The following is a 20,122-nucleotide window of genomic DNA, read 5'->3' as shown; positions in this document are numbered from 1 at the left end:
AATCAAAAAATTTCCCTTAACCACTTTGGCTTTCAGTGTTTTTCTTTAACTAGCGATAAAAAGGTTTGATTCTGAGATAGAATCTGAGACAGTTGAAAGGATAAACTGAAGGCTTTTGTTTTTAACAGCTGCTTTTTCTGCAGAAAAAGAAAATAATCATAAAGCATGTCAACCTCAGAAACAATAGAGCATTCTGAAAAAGAATTACACTTCAAGGTTTTCAAACTGATGTTTATTATCAAAGACGTCAGGCAATGTCAGACATGCCAGTCAGATCAGATCGCTGGAACACGGTGTGAATCAGACGAAAAGACCTCCTGAGGAGACTGCCGAGAGAAAGGTTTCTTTTTTTGATTAAAAATTCTCTTAAAAAAAACCTCAATATACGTTCGATCTCGTCAAAACAGAGGGCCTGCGTCACAAGTGTGATATTTGTAACAGCAGAAACAACTCTCTTAAATCGATTTTCTTAGATGAAGCCATTCAGACAGATTTATATGATAACATCATTATCGTCTGTTACAAAGGATTGGAGTACAATACAAATAGACTGTGGTATACATAAGAGATTTTTTTTTTTGTTGCTGTTGCATTAAAAACAACTCAAAGATATTTCATAAATGTAATAAATGTAATCATCTAAAGTCTTGTTTTGAGATTAAAAGGACCAGATGGTTCGATGATTAACATTTAACTGATGGGAAATCATCAGAGAAGAACGACACAATTGCTTTTCTGTGGATGGTGATATTTTGTTTTGTCTCTCCTTCTCAATATCCTGCAAGAAAACAAGAAAAGATTATATTTGCATTCTCTAACATCAAAGAGACCTGACATGTTTGGCGTCTACCTAACGTTGATGTACTCACCATATTTTGCTGACAACTGCCAGAGGCATCAATACGACAGCCACGATGAGTAACACAGCCGCAAAGACGTAGAGTAGATAATCTGAGAAGATAAAAACAGTAAGTTTGTGAAAAACTGTATCTGATCCTTCTATCCATTCATTAGCAGCACCCATCTCACTCCAAGGGTCACTGAGGGGCCGTGATCTATCACTGGGTGACATGGGCTAAAGGTGGTGTACACCGTGGACAGGTCCTCAGCCAGTTACTGAGCTGAGACAGTCTGTCATCAGTCCCCACTTCATGCTAAAGGGCCGAAGGGATCTCATGGGATGGAGTATAAAATGAACACCACTTTTAAAAACATTCTGTGTGTCACGCCACACTTCTTTTTTACACCTTCTGCATTTTAAGAGTTTTGGAAGTGGATGACAGGACAGGGGCAAGGTGTGCGCTGTCTCCTGAGCACCACCCTCTTCAGCACTGATTTTTTTCGTTGTAAACCGGGTGATAATTAGTCAGACGTCCTTTTCTTCGCCTTCTTTTCAGCCAGCTAAAAGACTGTCTCCACATTGACGTTTCACAGAACACTCGCTTGTGTGATCATCTTATAATCTGTTCTTCTGTAGGTTGAAAGGGAGACTATTGATTAGTGCCAAAGCATTTCTTCAAAGTCTTATTGCATTGGCTGATGAAACATGATTTTTTTTTTTCATTGTTTCATGTTAACTGCCAGAAATATCAAACTATAAAGGCTTTTTTGGGATAAAGTAAGTTAGCTCACTGTGATATTGTGATGCTGTGTATGTGAAGTCACATATATTTTCATTTTAAGTAAACTAGCCTTTACTTCCATAACTTCTGTGCATTACTATGTAACAGGCGTTATATAAATATTGGTTAAATATATTTGTTATAAAATATATACACTCCAGTCGGTCAGCAGACGTACAGTTGCTACTGCTGTAGCGGTGTTATTTTAGATCACACTACCTTGCTCGGCATCAGCCGCCCTCTTCTGACTGGCAACATCCTGAAGAAATGTGCATGTGCAGCTCTCACCAAAAGATTGAGCAGAGGTGATATGTTTAGTTATAAGACAGGAAATTACTTAAGATATGGGAAATTTTACCGTGTGTCCATGTGTGACCTTGCTCAGATTCATTAATTTCAGGAGGTTTAGAAGGACCACTGCTGCTTTCCCAAGAAGTCACTGAAATAGACATACAACATGCTTTGAAATGTTTGCAATAAACACATTTAATTATGAAAATGCTTGCTTCATAAATTACCACCTACTCACAGAAATGCGATCTGTTATGAAGAACATCGTGAATCATGTTGCACGTCAGGAGATCATCATTGCGCACTCCGTTGCACATACAAGGATGATGAAGTGTTGTGCCCAGAGTGGCCAAGAAGGCTTTCTTACATTCAGAATCCGCACCAAGGATGCGAGCTCGGTCCATTTGGGTAAAACATTCATCTTTTTGGAGGTCACTGTCGGCACATTGTGCGTCCTCAGAGCTCCAGCATTTGGTAACCATAGTTTTCAACAGGTCTCTGATAAATGAGAGAAAACTTGTTTTAGCTGCTTCACTATGTGGGAACGTAAGAAGAATACCCACAGCACATTCATCATCTTTAACATCCAGTGACTTTTGCTTTAATGATAATTCCACATTAAGTCTGATATTGAACTTAAGTTGGGTCTATAATACCTGTTTTAGTGACCACAAACATGGCTGGGGATGAGTTCTGATTAAAATATCTAGTTTCCCACTTTCAATGTTGAAACGCAGTCTTGAGATGCGGTCACTGGCTTGTAACTACACTAACCCCGTGACCTCCCAGTATGACAGAACACGATACAACATATAGAAATGTCGACATGGTGCGAAGGCCTGTGAAATACATTAGTGGTCTTACATTGCCTTCCAGTGTTTTATCTGGGCGACTGTGCTGTTTGTTCTGCACCACCAATGTAGAATCGTACCTGCAGTCACCATCCTTAACACAGTGGTTGACCGTATCCTGACAGATCCAGGGCTCGTCTCCACAGGTGCTGGAGTGCAGGACAGTTTTCATTCCCACACAGTCCTCATCTGAAGCCTCGCACTCACACATGACCAGCATCTCAGCGACGTTGTGCGGCATGCTGCTGTGGAACTGCCGAGCGAGTCGCTGACAGCTGTCATGGTTGCACTTAGCTGCGTTACAGGCCCCGAGAACAAGTGCGAAGAACCTGTTGCAAACCTTATCATTGAGACAGACTGTGATTCGGTCCGAGCAGGACCCCGCGCCATCGTGCACTGAGAGAAGAAATGTCTTTTTTTAGTGAGGTTTGAGATTGCAGAAACACCACTTTTAAAGCACTTGTAATTTTTTTTTTTTTTTACCATAGTTTATAATTACCATAGCCTATTAAGCTGCTTGACCGCCAGTCCATCACTGTGCTCCTCCTCTGCTGAGCTGCTGCAAAAGTACACAGAAACACGATTCTCCAACAAACACTCATTAAAGCCGCTCCGCTGCTCACGACTATCATTCTGTGGCACAATAGCGCTCGTTCACACGGAACACCAGATCGCCTTTGGTAAACAAAAAATGCAATTTCACGTGTAAATGCTTATCTAAGAGACTACTGAGAATACTGCACCTGGCCTTCGGCGGCATTGTTCAGCCAGCGTTCGCATGGAGCCACAGAGCCCCTCCCCCTTCCAGGTACACACACAACCTCGCAGAGAGGGGAATTGGTCCAGCGCGGTTTGGATGGTCATGTTACAGGCCCCCGAGCCTTTTATCCGGCACCCTTCATCTTGGATAACAGAAGACGGAGGCAGGAAAAACAGTATTTAACGGTAAGCCAGCGGGGTGTTTGTTCGTGCAGCAGGTGTTGCACATGTGCCCGCCGCTCTGCATGATGCCACAAATTCTTCAAAATACAGGATTCTAGTGTCAAATGTATTATCTGTTTATTTCGTTCACACAAACTTTGCTCGGGGCTATCGCCTCAGTTATTACATTTCAGCCAAACCGCAACAGGGGCAATTTGATTACATAGCTTCATGTCCTGAGCCTCCTGGGTAAATGCAATCACGACTTTTGACATAATGACAGCACCGTGTTCAAATCACTCACGGCATAGAACGGTGAATTTACAGGAAAAAGGTGTGATTTTTACCTCCGCAGACGCCGTCGTTAAATGCCTGTTCGCCAGCGCATAATTCTGACATGCAGATGTCATGATGAGCCAGGCAGTCGGAGGGTGGAGGTAACATGCTGATGCTGATTATCTGTGGAATAACAACCCCTGGAATACAAGTACGCGCCAATCATTTATTCAGTCTAAAAAGGGCTGGGCAGCATCTAAATGTTTCAAGCATTTTTCTCAAGCTTTGATAGATACTGAGATATTGATTTGAGTTCACTTCACGGATAGCCACACTTCACCTGACTGTTCTCACTTTATAAACTATAAGACATGCAGCTCTGGCTCAAAGTACAAGTTTCTTCTTAAAATAGCAGCAACTTTAAGTTTGCCTGCCAAGAATTTGATATTTTGTAGAGACGGATGACTCACCGAGCATGACCGCTGCATCCAGGCGTACCAGTTGCATGATCGCTGCTTTGGAGCTGTGAGTGGATGACTGAGGCTCTCCTGCAGCTGATCTGTCCCTCTGGTGGGTGTCAGCACTTGAGCCGGGACACACCACCCACAGCCAACAGGATGCAACCCATTTACTGGAAGTTGTGTGACGTATGCAACAGGCTTAGGGAATAATAACAAATCTGAGTGTACGTGTGGCTCTGCTGCGTCTGAGGGCCTTATTTTTCTTATCTTCAAGGGTATTTTTTGGTAGGACTCTGGGAGGAATTTGCTACTGTATCAGATTTGTGATGGCGATAAATCATATAATACCCCGTATCATCAACGTGTAACGGAGATCACAAACAGCCGGTTCCTGACCCTGTGAGCTACTGATTTAAAATCAGAGAATAAAAATTTGAGTCAGTAGGTTTTGATCGATATATTTAATTTTCTTTTGTATCAATGATTTTAAGTAGCCGTAATCAGTATCTTTACAGAAACAATTGGAAATTATGACTGCTTTTTTGTAAAAGGGGTCCCTCCTAGATGACCCAATATGTAATTATCACCCCGCTGTGCAACACAACTTTGCTGTTCTGTTTCAGTCTAATGGCTCTCATTAAAGGAAAATTGTAGTATTTTTTTTTAAATGTGGGTGCTATGTTGATATTTTTTGGTGTGTAATTGACACAATGGCAGCTGTCTCATGGCTGTAATCCTTTAGGGCAACTCTGACTGTCAGAGTCATGTCCACTAAAAGTGCTTCTAGGTTATTATTATAATAAGTGTCTGACAACATCCCAGTCAGATTCCTGAGGACAGAGACCTTTTCTGTTCATTCCTTTTATAACCAGAAACACAGGTTTTCTCAGTCAGTGTTTCTGTAATAAAACTTGTTCTCTAAACTCCGGGCCATTTTGGTGGCCTGTTACAAAAACTCATAGTTGTGTGTTTGTGAGAGAGGTGAGAGACGAGAGGCAGCAGAAGATAATCAATATAAGCAGTTACTTTATTAATAAAAGATGTGGAGAAACACAACCACAAACTGACTTCCAATTAATACACCTTGAACAATAATACACTGGAACAGAAACATCAAGACAAGGAATCAAACTCAGTCACATGAAAAATAAAAAAAATTAAAAATCTGTTTTCAAAATAAAATAATTCATGAACAATCAAACAAAGGAGCCTGACATCATAGAAACAATATCCTGACTCTTGTCAGGTTGTCTTGTTGTTTCATTTCTATTCGATTTCAATTTCAACTCATGTTTGACTTCTAGCCAGAGTTCCTCATGCTGCTCCGCTGGCTGATAGAAGTTCTGCTGCCAGCGATTATATTATACTTCAATGACAACATATAAAAAAAAACTTAAATTAAAGGTTTTTTATTTTCTTATTTAGTGGAAGCAACTGAACTGTGTGTTCAAGTTGAAATGGATGATCACACTTTAAACAAAGGACGTCAGAAATCAATCTTCACACTTCAGAGTGGGGTTTGTAATTAGCTCCTTAATTGACTGCACTTCTCTGAAAAAAACAAACAACAGCCATGTCATAGCATTAATAAGGAGGCCTAGCCAGGAACACACCGAATCAAATTAGTTTTTCAGCACAGTCATTTCGACTCATTCACTGACTTTGAAAAGCTGAATACAAAGAACACAAAATCAAATTGAGCTGGATTATACATAAATAAATACATTACAAAAAAAACAACTGCTGCCTTGTTATTGGAGAAACTTGAACAAAAATTTAAAATGCAGAATAGAAGAAATAAAAGCATTACATCACAGTAGTCTTGGTACCATGTTTCAAAGCACTTGAAACATTTTGGTAATTTGGACTGGTATTTGAGATTTCATGCAATTGTGTGTGCTTAACAATCTTAACTTCTGGTCCATCTGAATAAAAAACTTTAAAAAAAGTTTCACTCATTAAATGTTACTGGTTCAACACTAATGTTGAAAGTTCAACTGGAATGCTTAAGAAAAAAAAAACACATCACAATAAAACACAGTCGTTCATGTAATCAGCACTTGATTTTCTGTCAATTAAAGTGTGACCGCAATGTCTTCACAATGTTGTCATTGCAGTTTAAAGAAAGGAAACCTGATCAAATAAGCGATATACTCGATGACATCCAAGCCCAGAATCAAAGCAATCCTGAACGCACATGGGAACCACACCCTGAATGATGCTAATGTGTAGTTTAAAGTTTAGAAAAATGACAATTGTTATGAATATCGAAACCAACCAGATAAACATTGGCATTGTACATTTATGCAAACCATGGATATGTAGAAACTTTACATTTCTTCATGTTCAATTATCAATAGTGCTAATGCTCTGGTTAGGTTTACGCATAAAAAAAAACTTGGCCAGGTTTAGGAAAAGATTGAGATTCGGCTTAAAAAACCTGCTTTGGTCTCCACATTCATGGCTGGAGATGCCCTGACTTACCATTAGAGATTTAGGTTTGTTTTCCTGACGCCACACAGCTGGAAACACCTGGTGGTGTGACGCTTACTAAGATCAAAACTGCTATCTCAAACTGTATTCACTGGCTTGGCAGGCTTCTCGTCTAACTCCATCAACTCCCTGTGTGAAAGTCAGGCCATGAAGTATGTGTGTGCGTAAGCTATGACGTGTACAAATGTGAACATGTAACAGCCAGCATTTTATTCATACGATTTATTCGGTTACAAATCTATTCTCACACGTTGGTACAGCTCTTTCACAGTACCAGTCTGCCTTCTCCTGACTGCTTTTCCAGTTTGAGAGATTTAACTGATTAGCTCGATTAGACGAGAGATTTCAACAGTGTTTATGTTCCTTTATATTATATCAGAGGGCTTTAACAGAGGCCTTATCTATACTGCTGATTACAATGATTACAATGTCGGTTGTGTTTCTTAGCATTTGCATTCATGAGCTTTACCCATGACTATTTAACATGCTGTATGTTCGGCGATCCACATCTTATGAGCACAAATCTTGATTATGTTGAACAAAATTTCCCATGCTAATAAATTCAAAGTGGTTGATTGCAAATCTGACTTGCTGTGTATGTGATCTGCCGGATTGAAAAGGAGCTCCTGGCAGAGAGCTTGTTTTTGTTGCCACATTTGCATGGAGTGCAGGAGCCACTTTGATATTCTTTCTCTCATTGTTTTGGGCTCTGATTTGTGCCGGCACACACACCATGCGCTCCACAGAATCCAAGTGACTAATTAATCACAGTGTGCAGGTTCTTCTCATGTTCAAGCTCCAAACTTTTTGCCAACTTTATGTTTACTCCACTCCAGATTATCGACTGTGAATACGCTTAGGAAATATGTGATGTTTGTAAATATTGATGAGAATAATATATGGATAGAAATATGTAAAGTATCCCTTTTCATGGCGTTGTTGTGCTTTTGCTGCTCTCACTGGGAGCTCTTAACTTTCCCTCCAGCAGCTGAGCGCAGGAGAAACTGTCCTTCCTAAAGTAATCATGGGTAGAAAAGAGAAGCAGCCTTGGGACCGGAAAGCTGTCCATTCACCAGCAGCATCGATTGTGAAGGGGAAAGTGCTTATATCCGCCTCACTGTGAGCAGAGGGATGCCCATTGAGTGTGAATGTATGTCACTGGGATTTTCCTCGCAGAGTTTGTTTGACTTTTACCTGAAATAATTAAGAATCAAAATAAAAGAAGATGACATATAATGCATAAGTAATTTTCCTCGCTTGGGTTCACTGGCAGCCAGAGCTGAACGCAGCGCACGTGCTGTAAAACACGTCTTATCCCGGTACAGTAGGTGAAATACGTTTGCTGTAAATTGTTACTCTGAGGCAACATGGAGGAGCTCCAGACCTGTCTATGTGTGTGTAACAGCTTGTTTACACCTTTCTAATCCTTCTTTAATAAATGAATCCTGGAACAATTGATTTACTGTCAATTATGTGAGACAATTATGTTGTTTATTTCCAGATCCTCATTAAAATTATGTTCATTAAGTGAAATGATTGGACAGTTGGACATTGAGAATGACAATTAGCAGGCTAATAATTAAATGATTTTACAGTAATGGGGTGTATGAATGTGATTTCAAGAGTGCGATCAGTCATAAACAGCGAGATGGGTAAAGTATGGTCAGGGAGTCTGGGAATTGTTTCTAAATGTTTTACATTTTTTTCCATTACAAATGATTATATAGGCCTGACAACATGAACAAAAAGTTGAATCTTTGTCAAATTAAATTTTAGATTATCTTTGTATTTGGTATTTACTCCCGCTGACTTTAATGACAGCATGAACGCAACCTGACATGGAGTGAATTCTGTATATGTAAACAGTATACGGACCAAGGACACAGGGTGTTATTGCTAATAAGAATAACTGACGGGGGCTTAATTAGACAATACTGTTGTCAACATAAATGCTTGATGAAAGATGAACAGTTATGTTAGTGTTGTTAGAAAAATATCCTACTGTCATATTAGTTTTCATGACATGTAATGTTTTCCCGACAGGACAGTGTCCCCTGGGCTCTGGAGCTGTCAGTAAAGGTGACTGACAGAAGCATATCGTTGCATTTTAAAATGGAACGCTTTGAAAATCTGCTGCCTCTAAATGACTCAATGTCGTACCTACACAGTGCTAAAAAAAAAAATCCATTCTTGTAAACAAAACTTACACATTTAATGACTCATGGTTTTAAATAATCATTTAGCAAATGTGCAGGTACAGTATAGAGTGAAAGTCTGCACTGCTGATGTTCAGCACATCAGCAATTCAATAAGAGTAATGAAAGGGAGCAAGAGATCTCACAATGAGCTCAAGCGGGGCATATTCATACAGGAACCATGCTGAATATTGATGTGTTTATGCAGTTAGAACCATCTCTTCCCTATATTCTCTATGGCTGCTCCTGTATTGAAACAGTCCATTAAATAAATAAATAAATAGATAGATAAATAAATATATAAACAATGACATAAATACTCAAAATCTGTAATACTTTCTTCTCAAGCAAAAATAAAGTTATGCAGTTAAAACAGTACATTTAAAATACAAAATACAATATATATGTGCAGTTAAAACCATATGTACAATTAAAAACCCATATATCATGAAATATATGTTGACTCAATACCAAACATTCAAATGGTGTCTTTTGATAATAAACTGGCATTTTTTTGTAAACTGTTCATAGTCGTCATGTTCTTCTGTTGATCAGAAAAAAACATTTGTAAAGCTCTCGTTTCTATAAAGTGCCCTTGTGAAAATCATGAAAAACATTAAACAATAATTCAAACGTCTGTTTTTTTTTTCTTTTTCAATATATAAACATCGGAACATCTACCTTGACGATGAGCATGTCCTTTGAAGCATGGAGCTGTCAGAGGGACTTCCACATCTACACTACCTGATCTGAAATGCGTGACACATTGTCCATGGTGTGTACTTGAGTTGACAGGGATTTCCGGCTGTCGGTGCTTGCTCTGGTCCTCGTCCTCGTCGTTTGGTTCTGTCCGTGGCCATAACAGTGGCAAGAAAAGGCTGCTTTGAACTCCTCGCGGAATTTACCTAGAGGAGAATAGAAACGTGATCCACTCAGAAACCCTTCCGTTGGAGCTCTTTGTAGGCCTTGAATCCAAAGCAGTTGCATTACAACTGAACCTTTTAATAAGAAATGCATGTTTTGAAGATCTGATTGAGTCCAGATTCCAACATTTTTCATTGCTTACAGCACATGGTGCCTTTCAGCTGTGACGAACACATTAAACTCGTCTTTTTCCTACATTCACATTTGTGATATGCACTAAAAATAATAAAAATAGGAAAATGAAATCAGAGAGTTGTGTTGTTTTTCTTAAAACTGTCCATTAGAGGGCAGTAATGAGCCCACATAGTGGTCTATGTGGTGAGGCAGGTTAAAAACTTACCGCTGAGGAAGTTGTAGATGATGGGGTTTGCAGCACTGTTGGCATATATGAGCCAATGTGAGAACGTGAACCATGCGTACACTGTCTCTCTGTCATTGGTGTTCTTGAACGTCCCAAAGACCCTGCAGGAAAAGTGATCAAAACGTGAGCCTTGATTTATCATAGCGTCTATTGTTTGATCTCATCCCATCCCTGAAGCAGCAGCGCTCGATTAATTACCTTTTCATGACATTGAGCACGCTGATCGGCAGGTAGCACAGGGCGAAAACAAAGAGGACCACCATCAGCATGCGAGCCGTCTTGCGCCGAGCTCGCATCTGTTTGATCTCAGCACAGACTGTGCTGGTCCTCACCCTCACGGCCTCCCCCAGCCCCTGATTCTGAGCTGAGCACTGCATGGACCTCCACTTCCTCTGCATGACTGATGTGTTTCCAGGAATCTGTTGATTGAATATGTGCATATATCACGCGCTGAAACTCGCCAAAAGATATTCAGATCATTGATTAAAAAAATGAGTCTGTAAGAGCTGATGTCTCACTCGAATACACACCTGTTGAAACCACAGCTTGTGACATATCTGGATGTACGCCAGGACCATCAGACATAAGGGTGCAAAGTATGTGACAATGAAGAAGCAGGTGTGATACACCTTTGGGTAGATCTCAGCTGTTGAAAGAATAAAGACATCATCATAATTTGACTGAAAATTGTTTGCTAGGACACGTCCATCAGATACTACACAAATACAAAATTCTTTATTTCACACAGCGGTAATCAAAAGCAGGCTCATTTCTCGCAGATGACTTTTGTTGGCAGGAATAACAATCCCTAATCCCAGATTTTTTCCAGTGGAAGCTAATGCTAACGTTAAAACTGTCTGAGTTGGCTGAAATGTTTTCAAGATGATGTCTTGGATTCAATAATCCCTTAGTCTTTTGCATAAAAATCCTCACTGGCTGATGATCAGGAGCATCATTGTCCATATTCACACCGCAGCCATTTCCTTTTGACAATATCTTTCTCAACTGTGGTGCTGCTGTGTTCCGGATTGCAAGCCGGGCAAACATGGGAATCTGGCTAGCTTTAATCATTTCACCGCTTCCAGATCGACAATGTGGAAATCCAGAGAGACATTTTTCAAGGTAAAACTGCATATTTGATGACCTATTAATTTAGCCAGCAGCGAACATTAGAATTTAACCACTTCCTGCTTAACATTACTGTTTGAAAGGAACACATTATTTTGAAAACATCAGCCCGTATCGTGGACAAATTTCTTCAAGCCTGGAAGTGAAATGCTCTGGATGTAATCAAAGGGTAATGTTAGCTAAGGAGGGGTTGAATGGTAATGATTGCTGTTGACTAACAGAAGTTAAATTCTCTCCAGATTTGTATTGTCCAAAAACTTTTTGCCAGTTTCTGCTCAACTGGTAAGTGATGGTATGATAATCTCTGTGTTTGTCTGACCTGCAACCTGCAACACAGCATCATAACATTATCCCAGCATTCAACCTGAGCACAACGTCAGAGGACAAATTGCTGCTGTTTGAAAAGGGTCATTTGTTCGTGTACTTCAAGGTATAGAGCACATAGACATAATATTGCACTGCAGTATTATAGATAAAAATATACAGGTCATTAAAATGTTACTCGCTACAGCATAACGTTGTCCAATTTTAAGCTTAGAAGGAACACCAGGCAAGCAACACGACAGGCGCTCAGAACTGCATGTCAGTTGCAGTCAAGCAAGCACAACTACAGTGAAAACCTCTAGATGTTTCATGATTTACAAAACAGAAACGAAAAACTGTTTAAAGACAACATAATATTCCTTATCTGGCTCATTGAAGATGATAAACGATCTGACTTTTATGGTTATCAGTGTTTTATTAAAGATCAAGAGACTCCGTCCTTTGATGGGAATCAGCGTACCTTCTTGTGATTGTGTGCAGCTGTGCTAATCAGTAAATTAGCTCTGGATAAATATTAAAATGTTGTCATAATTTACCAGTTTACAGAGTGTTGTCTTTGCCCTTTGATTACCTGTTGCTGTAGTGAATGAAACCACATTTATGAGAGCATATCGTATCTGTCTGTGAGTTTACATGTGGCATTACAATCAGCATGTTTTTAGTTTGGTTGGAGGTTTAATTGTTTCATGCCATTTGTAATGTTGCAGAGACATTTGCACTGACTGTGTGTGCAGCTGTTTTCTGGGTATTGCGAAGCAGAGGGATATATGAGCTTATTTCCAGCTTTTTTTTATGTTACTGCTTGATGGGCATTCAGTTCAGTTAGATCCAGGAGAAAAAGCAAAATTTCAAGTGAGCCAGACAGTTAAATAAATGTGGTTCTAAAAATGATATTTTAAGATTCTGAAAAATAAATGTAACGTTACAAAGTCAATCAATAAGTGTCCTCAGTGATGGTTGGGGTTGAATGTGTTATTCAGCAGTATGATTATAGCTGAGGTGATTTTCTAAATTCACAGTCTAGCCAAAATGTCCTAGAAAGTGTGCTCAGCAAACCATGACTTGATTCATAGATGTCTTGGGAGGCAACATGGGAGGAAAGCTTTAAAGACCCAAAGGATATTTTTATAACAAAAAAGAACCACAAAATAAATGCATGTGTGACGCATGTGTTGATGTTGAGGGAGAGGTGCGAGTAGTGTGGCTGATAGTCAGCCTACATACAGTACAAGTCAAATCAAGGTAAAGGAAGAACAAAATCGAAATGTTATTTACCAGTGGAAGGCTGTATGGCATTCTTATTGTCTGGTTTGGGATGATCTGCTGCCTGTTGTTGGTGTGGTGAGGCTGTGGTTGAGGCTGCTTCAAAGGCCGATCTCACACATGTCTGGTCTGTGTCTGAGTGCTTTGAACTGTGAGGTGTTTGCGTGCCTCCTTCTTCCAGGTTGTTTATGTGGGTGACCCGCACGTTATTCTTTGAAATGTGACTCACAAGAATGTGTACTCTTGTGGAGGGTAAGGTGGATAATAAGTTTGAGGGGTCAGGGGTTTCGGGTGGATAGCATGAGCTGAATTTGATGGGGTTGATTCCAATTCTCCTGTTTGAGCAGTTTTCTATAACAGGGATGCATGTTGGGGGTTACTTTGTTGTTGCTGCAAGTGGAAATGATTAGGAGTGAAGTAACAAGGGAAATTCTGAGACATGTTCAGGTGTAGAAAAGAAACAGGAGTGGTTCAAAGACTGCACCCTGTGGAACACCAGATTCAGTAATAAAAGAGGTGGAGAGGGAGAGTAGAAAACTTGACAATGAATCGTCCGTGATTGCTTCTTACAGTCTGTGGATGCTATGGAGCTGTTTTTATGAAAGCCAGATTTTTGGATCATTGTGACTCCAGCTCAAGGGCAAGTGGAAGTGACAGTAGTGAGGCAGGTGGTGAAGAGAAGGGAGAGCAGATTGAAGTTTGAGGTTTCTGGTGCCTGTCTGATTAGGATGGTGTCAGTAATGTCTTTTAAAGCTGCTTTACTTTTATGAATAGGGATTTCTGAATAGAGTTTCTTTACTCTTGTTTTTTTTCAACTGTTCTGCCTTGATGCATTACAGTCAGAATGCTTTTTTTCTGTGCACCGTTTATGTTCTTTCATTTTCTCGCAGACACTGTGTGGGTTGGATCTGTAGCCTGCACTGTCTAGTTTATAATAGAATGATTTCCATTTTCTCCCAAACAGGAACTCAACACAGCGGCTATCTTCCTCTGACATCACACTCAGGGTGGGAAGCTCAAATGTCGTACTGCTGTGTTCGAGGGTTGCAAGTCATATAAACGTAGATGATCTGATATATCATTATCATTTCACTGCTTCCTGAATGAAACCATAAAGACAATGGAAAGTCTGATTCGGAGGGACATTGGACCATATCCCAAGGTAAAACCACAGATTTGATAACAGACTATCTTCCATTAGCCAACTGCTAACATTAGCATTCAGCCACATTCTTACTAATTTTACTGTATACGATAATCAGTGATATTAGCGAGGAAGTTGTTGAATGGTAACATTAGCTACTGATTAATCAAATATCGTTTTGTTGCTGAATGGGCTTCACGTTCCCTGCAAAATGTCAATTTGTCTGATTGTTTATATTTTATACGACTTGCAACCTGGAACCCAAGCAGCGTTACATTATCCCAGCCTCAAGTGTCCAACCATGAGTGTTATGTTAAAGGAAGATGGCCACTGTGTGAATAATGTCTAAGGGAACTCAGGCTGTGCCATTCTGAGTAGAGTACAGAGGGAGAGTGTTTCAACAAACCAAGTGCTCTAAACAACCCACATCATGTCAAAAATGTCTTGACCGTTTTTTTGACATAAATGTTATTTGAATGTTGTTATATGTATTATTATTCTTGTTTCTTTTCTTACATTTTAATTGTGTTGTTATTTTATATTTCTGTTTTAACCTGTAAAGTGTCTTTGAGTATCTGAAAAGCGCTATATATATAAAAAAAAAAAAAAATGTACCAGTATTATTATTGATGATGAACTTGCTTGCCTGTAGGAGGAGCCATTGGTGTAAATGAGTGAGTGGTGGAGTTAAAAGTTTAGATGGACTGTGTCAGGTGGCCAGAGGGGAAGATTGAGTTGGGCAAGTTTCAAACAAGGATGGGGAAAAAATCCTGGATGGAAGAGTAGAAAACAGATAATGAGAGTGAAAGAGAGAGATAATGACTTGGCTGGAATGAAACTGACTGGGACACATGAAGCATAGCAAGCAGACTGTCCCAAAAGAAAGAAAGGGATGGAAGTCAAAAGAAAACAAAAAGGAAAGAAAGAGAGAGGGAGAATATGTCAGGTAGGAAGTGTGATGGGTGTTGTTTTTGTTAGGACGAGATTAGGTTCCTGGCATTTCTGGCCATGGTGATTAACTGTGCTGCTGAGGCGGAAAGGAAATCGGAAAAAGAACATAAATAGTTGCGGACGCTGCAAGAATGTTTTTTTGATATCATGGGGATTAATGGAGAGGAAGTGCAGGGGCTATTAAGCGAGGGCCCTCTCAGAGCCAACACTGAGTCGGATGGCTAATAGAGAATGGGATGAGAAGAGGGGAAGAACTTTGCTTTAGTAGGTGGGAACTCAACATTTTGGATGCAAACTGCCTCCAAAAGCCAAAGCAGAAAAACAGTTGAAAGTTTGTTGGGCTGCAGATCTGCTCGAAAGTTTGCTGCTGGCTGCCCCGATAACCACAGGCTCACTCTTCATTTTCGGTTGCTGACTGACGGATTTCCCCAGCTCGGAGTGTTTGTTTGTGCGATGTAAACTGTGAATAAAACATTAACCAGCTGGCGATAACTCCGTCTTCCGCGTGTTCTCCCTCAACCAGTCTGCCAATCCTAGGCAGTCACTCAGAAATCAAACGTTGACAACAGTTTGAATGTGATGCATCTGACAGCTCCCTGGCCAAAGATAACAGGGAATACATTTCTATGGAGGCAACATGACCCAGATATAGTGACGCTGTGACGTGCTTGGCTGAGTTAAAAGCATTTAATTATTACAAAAGTCAATGAACAGGATTTGCTGGTGACAGTCGTACAGTAAAATCAGCGTCCTTCAAGAAACTGACGCAGAAAATTGTGTTAATGAGATAGACAGCGGAAAGTTGGCAGCAGGTAGCGTGGCAGATTGCAGCCATACGTTAGAGTGATGATCGAGACAGGTAGACAGATTCCAAGGAGTGGCTGAGGCACAGAGGCAACATCTGTAATCAGTCCAACACTCGCCATGAGCTGTCTTGTATAACTACTGGGACTGATCCAGGTGACTGAGTCAAGACAAGGGTGACTGGAGGCAACCAGTGGACAGGTGACTGAACAAAAATGAACTACAGAATACTGCAAACTGACACTTTATCTCGATAACCCTCAGAGTGACATGGGTTTAATGGCAGATATCTGCTAGTCTGCTAGCTTGATGGTGAGAAAGTAACAAACATGTAATTATCTCCCAGGGAAAAAACCCCAAAAACACTGAGCTGAAAAATACATCAATCTCTTGAGGTGATGCAATTCTAAGCAGGGAATAATAAAAAAAACACCTCTGGCTAACGTTGTTTCTGGAAATCTGTGAAGCATATCATGGTTTTATCAGCACAGTTTGGGCAATTTTGGCTCAGCGGTGTGAAGCAGAGTCAAGCTTACCTTGGCTGATATACGAGGGGATAACATAAAACAGTGGGGACACAAATCAATACAGTACGTGATAGAGACCATACATCAGCTACTTATTAACTGTCTGAGAGGCTTGACAACACATTGATGAGGTTATCCAAAGAGTTTGCCTTGAGAACTGTTGTGAGATAACAAGAAAACATAGCATCTTTCAGACCTATCCTATCCAAGTAGCCTAAGAAAGAGAGATGAGATATTGTATTTTGGTCAGTGAGAGGTCCATGGAGAAGCACACTGAAACCAACATATCTATATTGTATGACTTCTAATGAATAAACGCCTCCAGGAAATGAAAGACCACACTTCAGAGAGTAGGTTATCAACTGTTTTCTTTCCCCAAATGATTGACAGGGCTAATAATGTTGCAACCAAACTGAGCCAGCCCAACGAAATACCGCTGATAAGATTGCAATTACACTGCAAGCAGGTTCTTTAAAAATCCGTTGTTAACCTACTCTCTGAGGTGTGTTCCTTCATTTTCTGGAGGCATTTCTTCATCAGAAGTCACACAATGTAGATATGTCGGGTTTTACTGGTTTGTCCATGAATGTTCCACAGACTTTAGTACAGCTGGCACCACAGTCTGGCACCAAAGCAAGATTTGGTGACGTGATGACCCTTTTCTTTTGAGGTTCCATGATTGTATCATACTTCTACTGAGTCTAATATGACAATGATGACTCTCACTGTTAATAAACCACAGACTTCAGGTGGTATCTCATCACTGGTGATGAAGACGATCACATTGCTTTTAAACTGTTGGTTGCCTTGCCTTTTGCAGGTGGAACTAGATGCTTAATAACTGGCCAATGCATTTGGCAATATTGCCGGATTACTACTATTGTACTTAGCTAGTGAGCAGAACATAGTAACACGCTAACATTAGTGCAGATAAACACACTGTCCTGAGATACTGAGTGTGATTGGTCTGCTCAGGGGTGGGGTTTAGCAAACGGTCAACTGTTTGAAAAAAAAAAACTAATTAAGGGGACAAAAACGTTGCTTGGGGAGATATCTTAACACTACAGTTCCTATGTACATAGCACTTAAGTAATCTGTTCCATGACCTTCACCTTCATGTGGAGTAAGCAATCAGTGTTTCACAGGTATCAAATGAATAGCTGCTTCAAGTACTGCAACCTTTTTAAGTGAGGTGGATTATAATATTTTCCTCTTTGCATGGCTCCCCTTCTACTAGGACTTTAATCAGACGCTAACCCTGACTGTCTTATATGAACTCAAGCAAAAGCAATTTTCCCCTCTTTAATGGTCCTTATCAACCCTGTGAACGCTGCTGTGCTTTCATAATTCTAATTCAAACAAGAGCTAAATAGAATCAGGTACGTGCACTGATTTTGGAACACAGAATGACTAATGTTCCTCTGAGGGTTGTATCCCTTTGAAACAGCAAAGACAACTCAAAGTCATCGTCCTGTGTCCTATAGGTCATCATTCGTTGTCAGTCTAAATATTGTTTCAGTCAGCAAGTGAGCACACTGTTTTCATGTGTTTGAGGGGGATTCATAAGAAAACTAACCTCCCCAGTGTTCATCACACACTGTGAACAGGCTGGTCTTGTTTGTTAGTTCCGGCAGCAGGCTGCTGCACTCCATTACAATAGCCTGAGGGATCATGATGATGCACGACACAACCCAGATGCCGACAATACTCTTGCGAGCCCTCTTGGCTGTGCTCTTGAACATCAGCGGGTGGCAGATAGCATACCAACGGTCTTGGGCAATGCAGCTCAGTGTCAGGACTGATACAGAAACGGAGATGGTCTGGAAGAAAAGAAGAACAGAAACACCAGTTTGAGTATTCTGGGATGGTAAGTTCCTTCATGTAATGTCAAAAACCAGAGTATAGATCCAATAGCTTGATGTTTTAATCATGGTTTATCACTGTGACACATGAGATATTTACATGAATGTATAAAGTAGATGTTAAAATGGTTTAACATTATAGGAAAGTTAGTATAACTCAGTTAATGTGTTTGTAATGCTTAATATAGGAAAATGATTAGGCTCATTAAGAACATTCTTAAGTAGTTTATGAACTGTTGACACATTTCTCAAATTATAATCTAACAATAAATATATAAATATTATTTTTATTATGCTATTACTAACACTTAAATATTAATGTATTACTGTTAATAATCTTGTAAAGAGTTATGAGGACCTTCTTACCAATTAACTATTACAAGGACATTAAAATAAAGCATTACCGTAAACATGAATGTAATAATAAAGTGAGGAATCTTAGTGCGTCTGTTTGGATGTTATTATCATATCTCTGTAACTGTCCATCTGATCTACCTCACACTTGGGAGGTTTGTTGCTGAGGAAAAAAGGAAGTACAGTGTTTAATTCAATCACGCAACATTAAACAGCAAACACCGTTCAGCAGGGGCACGGCTTCAGCGGCTCTGCAGGAGGTAACGCAGCTCATACATGATATCATGGAGAAGCAGACGTAAACCCAATGGAGATTGGCTTGGTGCAACTACTACGTTGCAGCGAGAGAGAAAAACAAAAGCAGAAGGTTAATGAGTATGGGTACGTGGGGAGATGCCGTCAACATGGGTTTTATATTCTTCAGCAGGATTTTAATCTCTGTGGTCCAACTTGGGAAGTACCAATGTAATCATCCAGATTTTAGAATAAAGATGGCCTATCAAACACTATTTATAGTGTTAAATATTTTCAGGGCAGCACCGTTTAGTCTGTGAGCAGTGCAGAAGGTTGAAGACTGGATCTGTAAACCCCTCACATTACCATATAATCATTGCAAAACAGCATGTTTTGAACAGTCACTGCGCTAGTGCTATTAATAAGGAACAGTGTTACAAAATTTGCACTTGCTGGGGATGTGCTTTACATCTCTAAAAAGTTCCGTGTCTGCAGCCGACAGCTCTGTCAGTTGCAGCAAAGAGGAATCTGTTCTTAGATGGTTAGAGAGACACAGATGCATACCAAAGAATCAAATACATGTATTGTTTCCTCCAAAAGATTAAATGGGTGTGCTTTCCGGTAGCAACGGTGAATTTATCATCAAGCATCTCGTCTAAAATAAGAACATGTTCCAACAGATAGGAGTTAGTATGTATTAAAAAGCCTGAATGGCAGAACATCATGTTGTGTTGCAGCACAACATGCTGAATCTGGCCTTGGCTGATGGCATCAGGGAAGTCAGTGTGGTGGTTAATGCACAAACATAATGAGTTTTTTTTTAACTATGTTTTTTCTTTAAAAAAGAAAAATTGTAGAGCAATCATTTGTCTTCACCGAAATACAGTGGCTACAATAGATTTGAAAATACTGTTAAGGTCAAGCACACATCCAGGTAGTTCAGAGCATCAGACGGCGATAATGGCCTAATGGTATCAAAATGTGTTAGAGTCAGTGTGAGGTCAGATTTGCAGGGTTCAGTTAGTCTGAAAGGACACTGGGAGTTGAAGTCAATGCTCCCCACTGTTTTTTCCTTATCTCCTTGATGGAGGGCAGTCTGCTCTCATCACTCTCTGAATCACTCACCCGCCTTGCTC

The 20,122-nt window shown here is 40.0% G+C and overlaps 2 protein-coding genes across 4 annotated transcripts in view; both read right to left on the bottom strand.

The window, feature by feature from the left end:
• Positions 1-210: 210 nt before the first annotated feature.
• gfral (GDNF family receptor alpha like) lies at positions 211-4,517 on the bottom strand. The gene is made up of 9 exons (XM_030441450.1): positions 4,432-4,517; positions 4,033-4,161; positions 3,508-3,666; positions 3,264-3,323; positions 2,845-3,160; positions 2,152-2,411; positions 1,981-2,061; positions 870-951; positions 211-778 (listed from the first exon to the last, which is right to left on the bottom strand). Exons 1-9 carry the CDS (start codon positions 4,466-4,468, stop codon positions 709-711), a joined length of 1,194 nt encoding a protein of 397 aa, XP_030297310.1. The 5' UTR covers positions 4,469-4,517; the 3' UTR covers positions 211-708.
• A 914-nt stretch (positions 4,518-5,431) lies between these two features.
• Positions 5,432-20,122, bottom strand: part of hcrtr2 (hypocretin (orexin) receptor 2) — a 35,997-nt gene continuing 21,306 nt past the window's right edge. For all 3 annotated transcript variants that reach the window (XM_030441446.1, XM_030441445.1, XM_030441447.1), the window contains 5 exons: positions 18,113-18,356; positions 10,926-11,041; positions 10,594-10,814; positions 10,375-10,496; positions 5,432-10,015 (listed from right to left, as the gene is read on the bottom strand). In XM_030441446.1, coding sequence (XP_030297306.1) covers positions 9,846-10,015; positions 10,375-10,496; positions 10,594-10,814; positions 10,926-11,041; positions 18,113-18,356 — 873 coding nt within the window. In that variant the 3' untranslated portion in view covers positions 5,432-9,845. The remainder of the gene's footprint in view (positions 10,016-10,374; positions 10,497-10,593; positions 10,815-10,925; positions 11,042-18,112; positions 18,357-20,122) is intronic.

The sequence above is a fragment of the Sparus aurata genome, chromosome 15 (assembly GCF_900880675.1).
Source record: "Sparus aurata chromosome 15, fSpaAur1.1, whole genome shotgun sequence".
In the NCBI taxonomy this organism is placed as follows: domain Eukaryota; kingdom Metazoa; phylum Chordata; class Actinopteri; order Spariformes; family Sparidae; genus Sparus; species Sparus aurata.
This window is presented reverse-complemented; position numbering and strand designations above follow the sequence as displayed.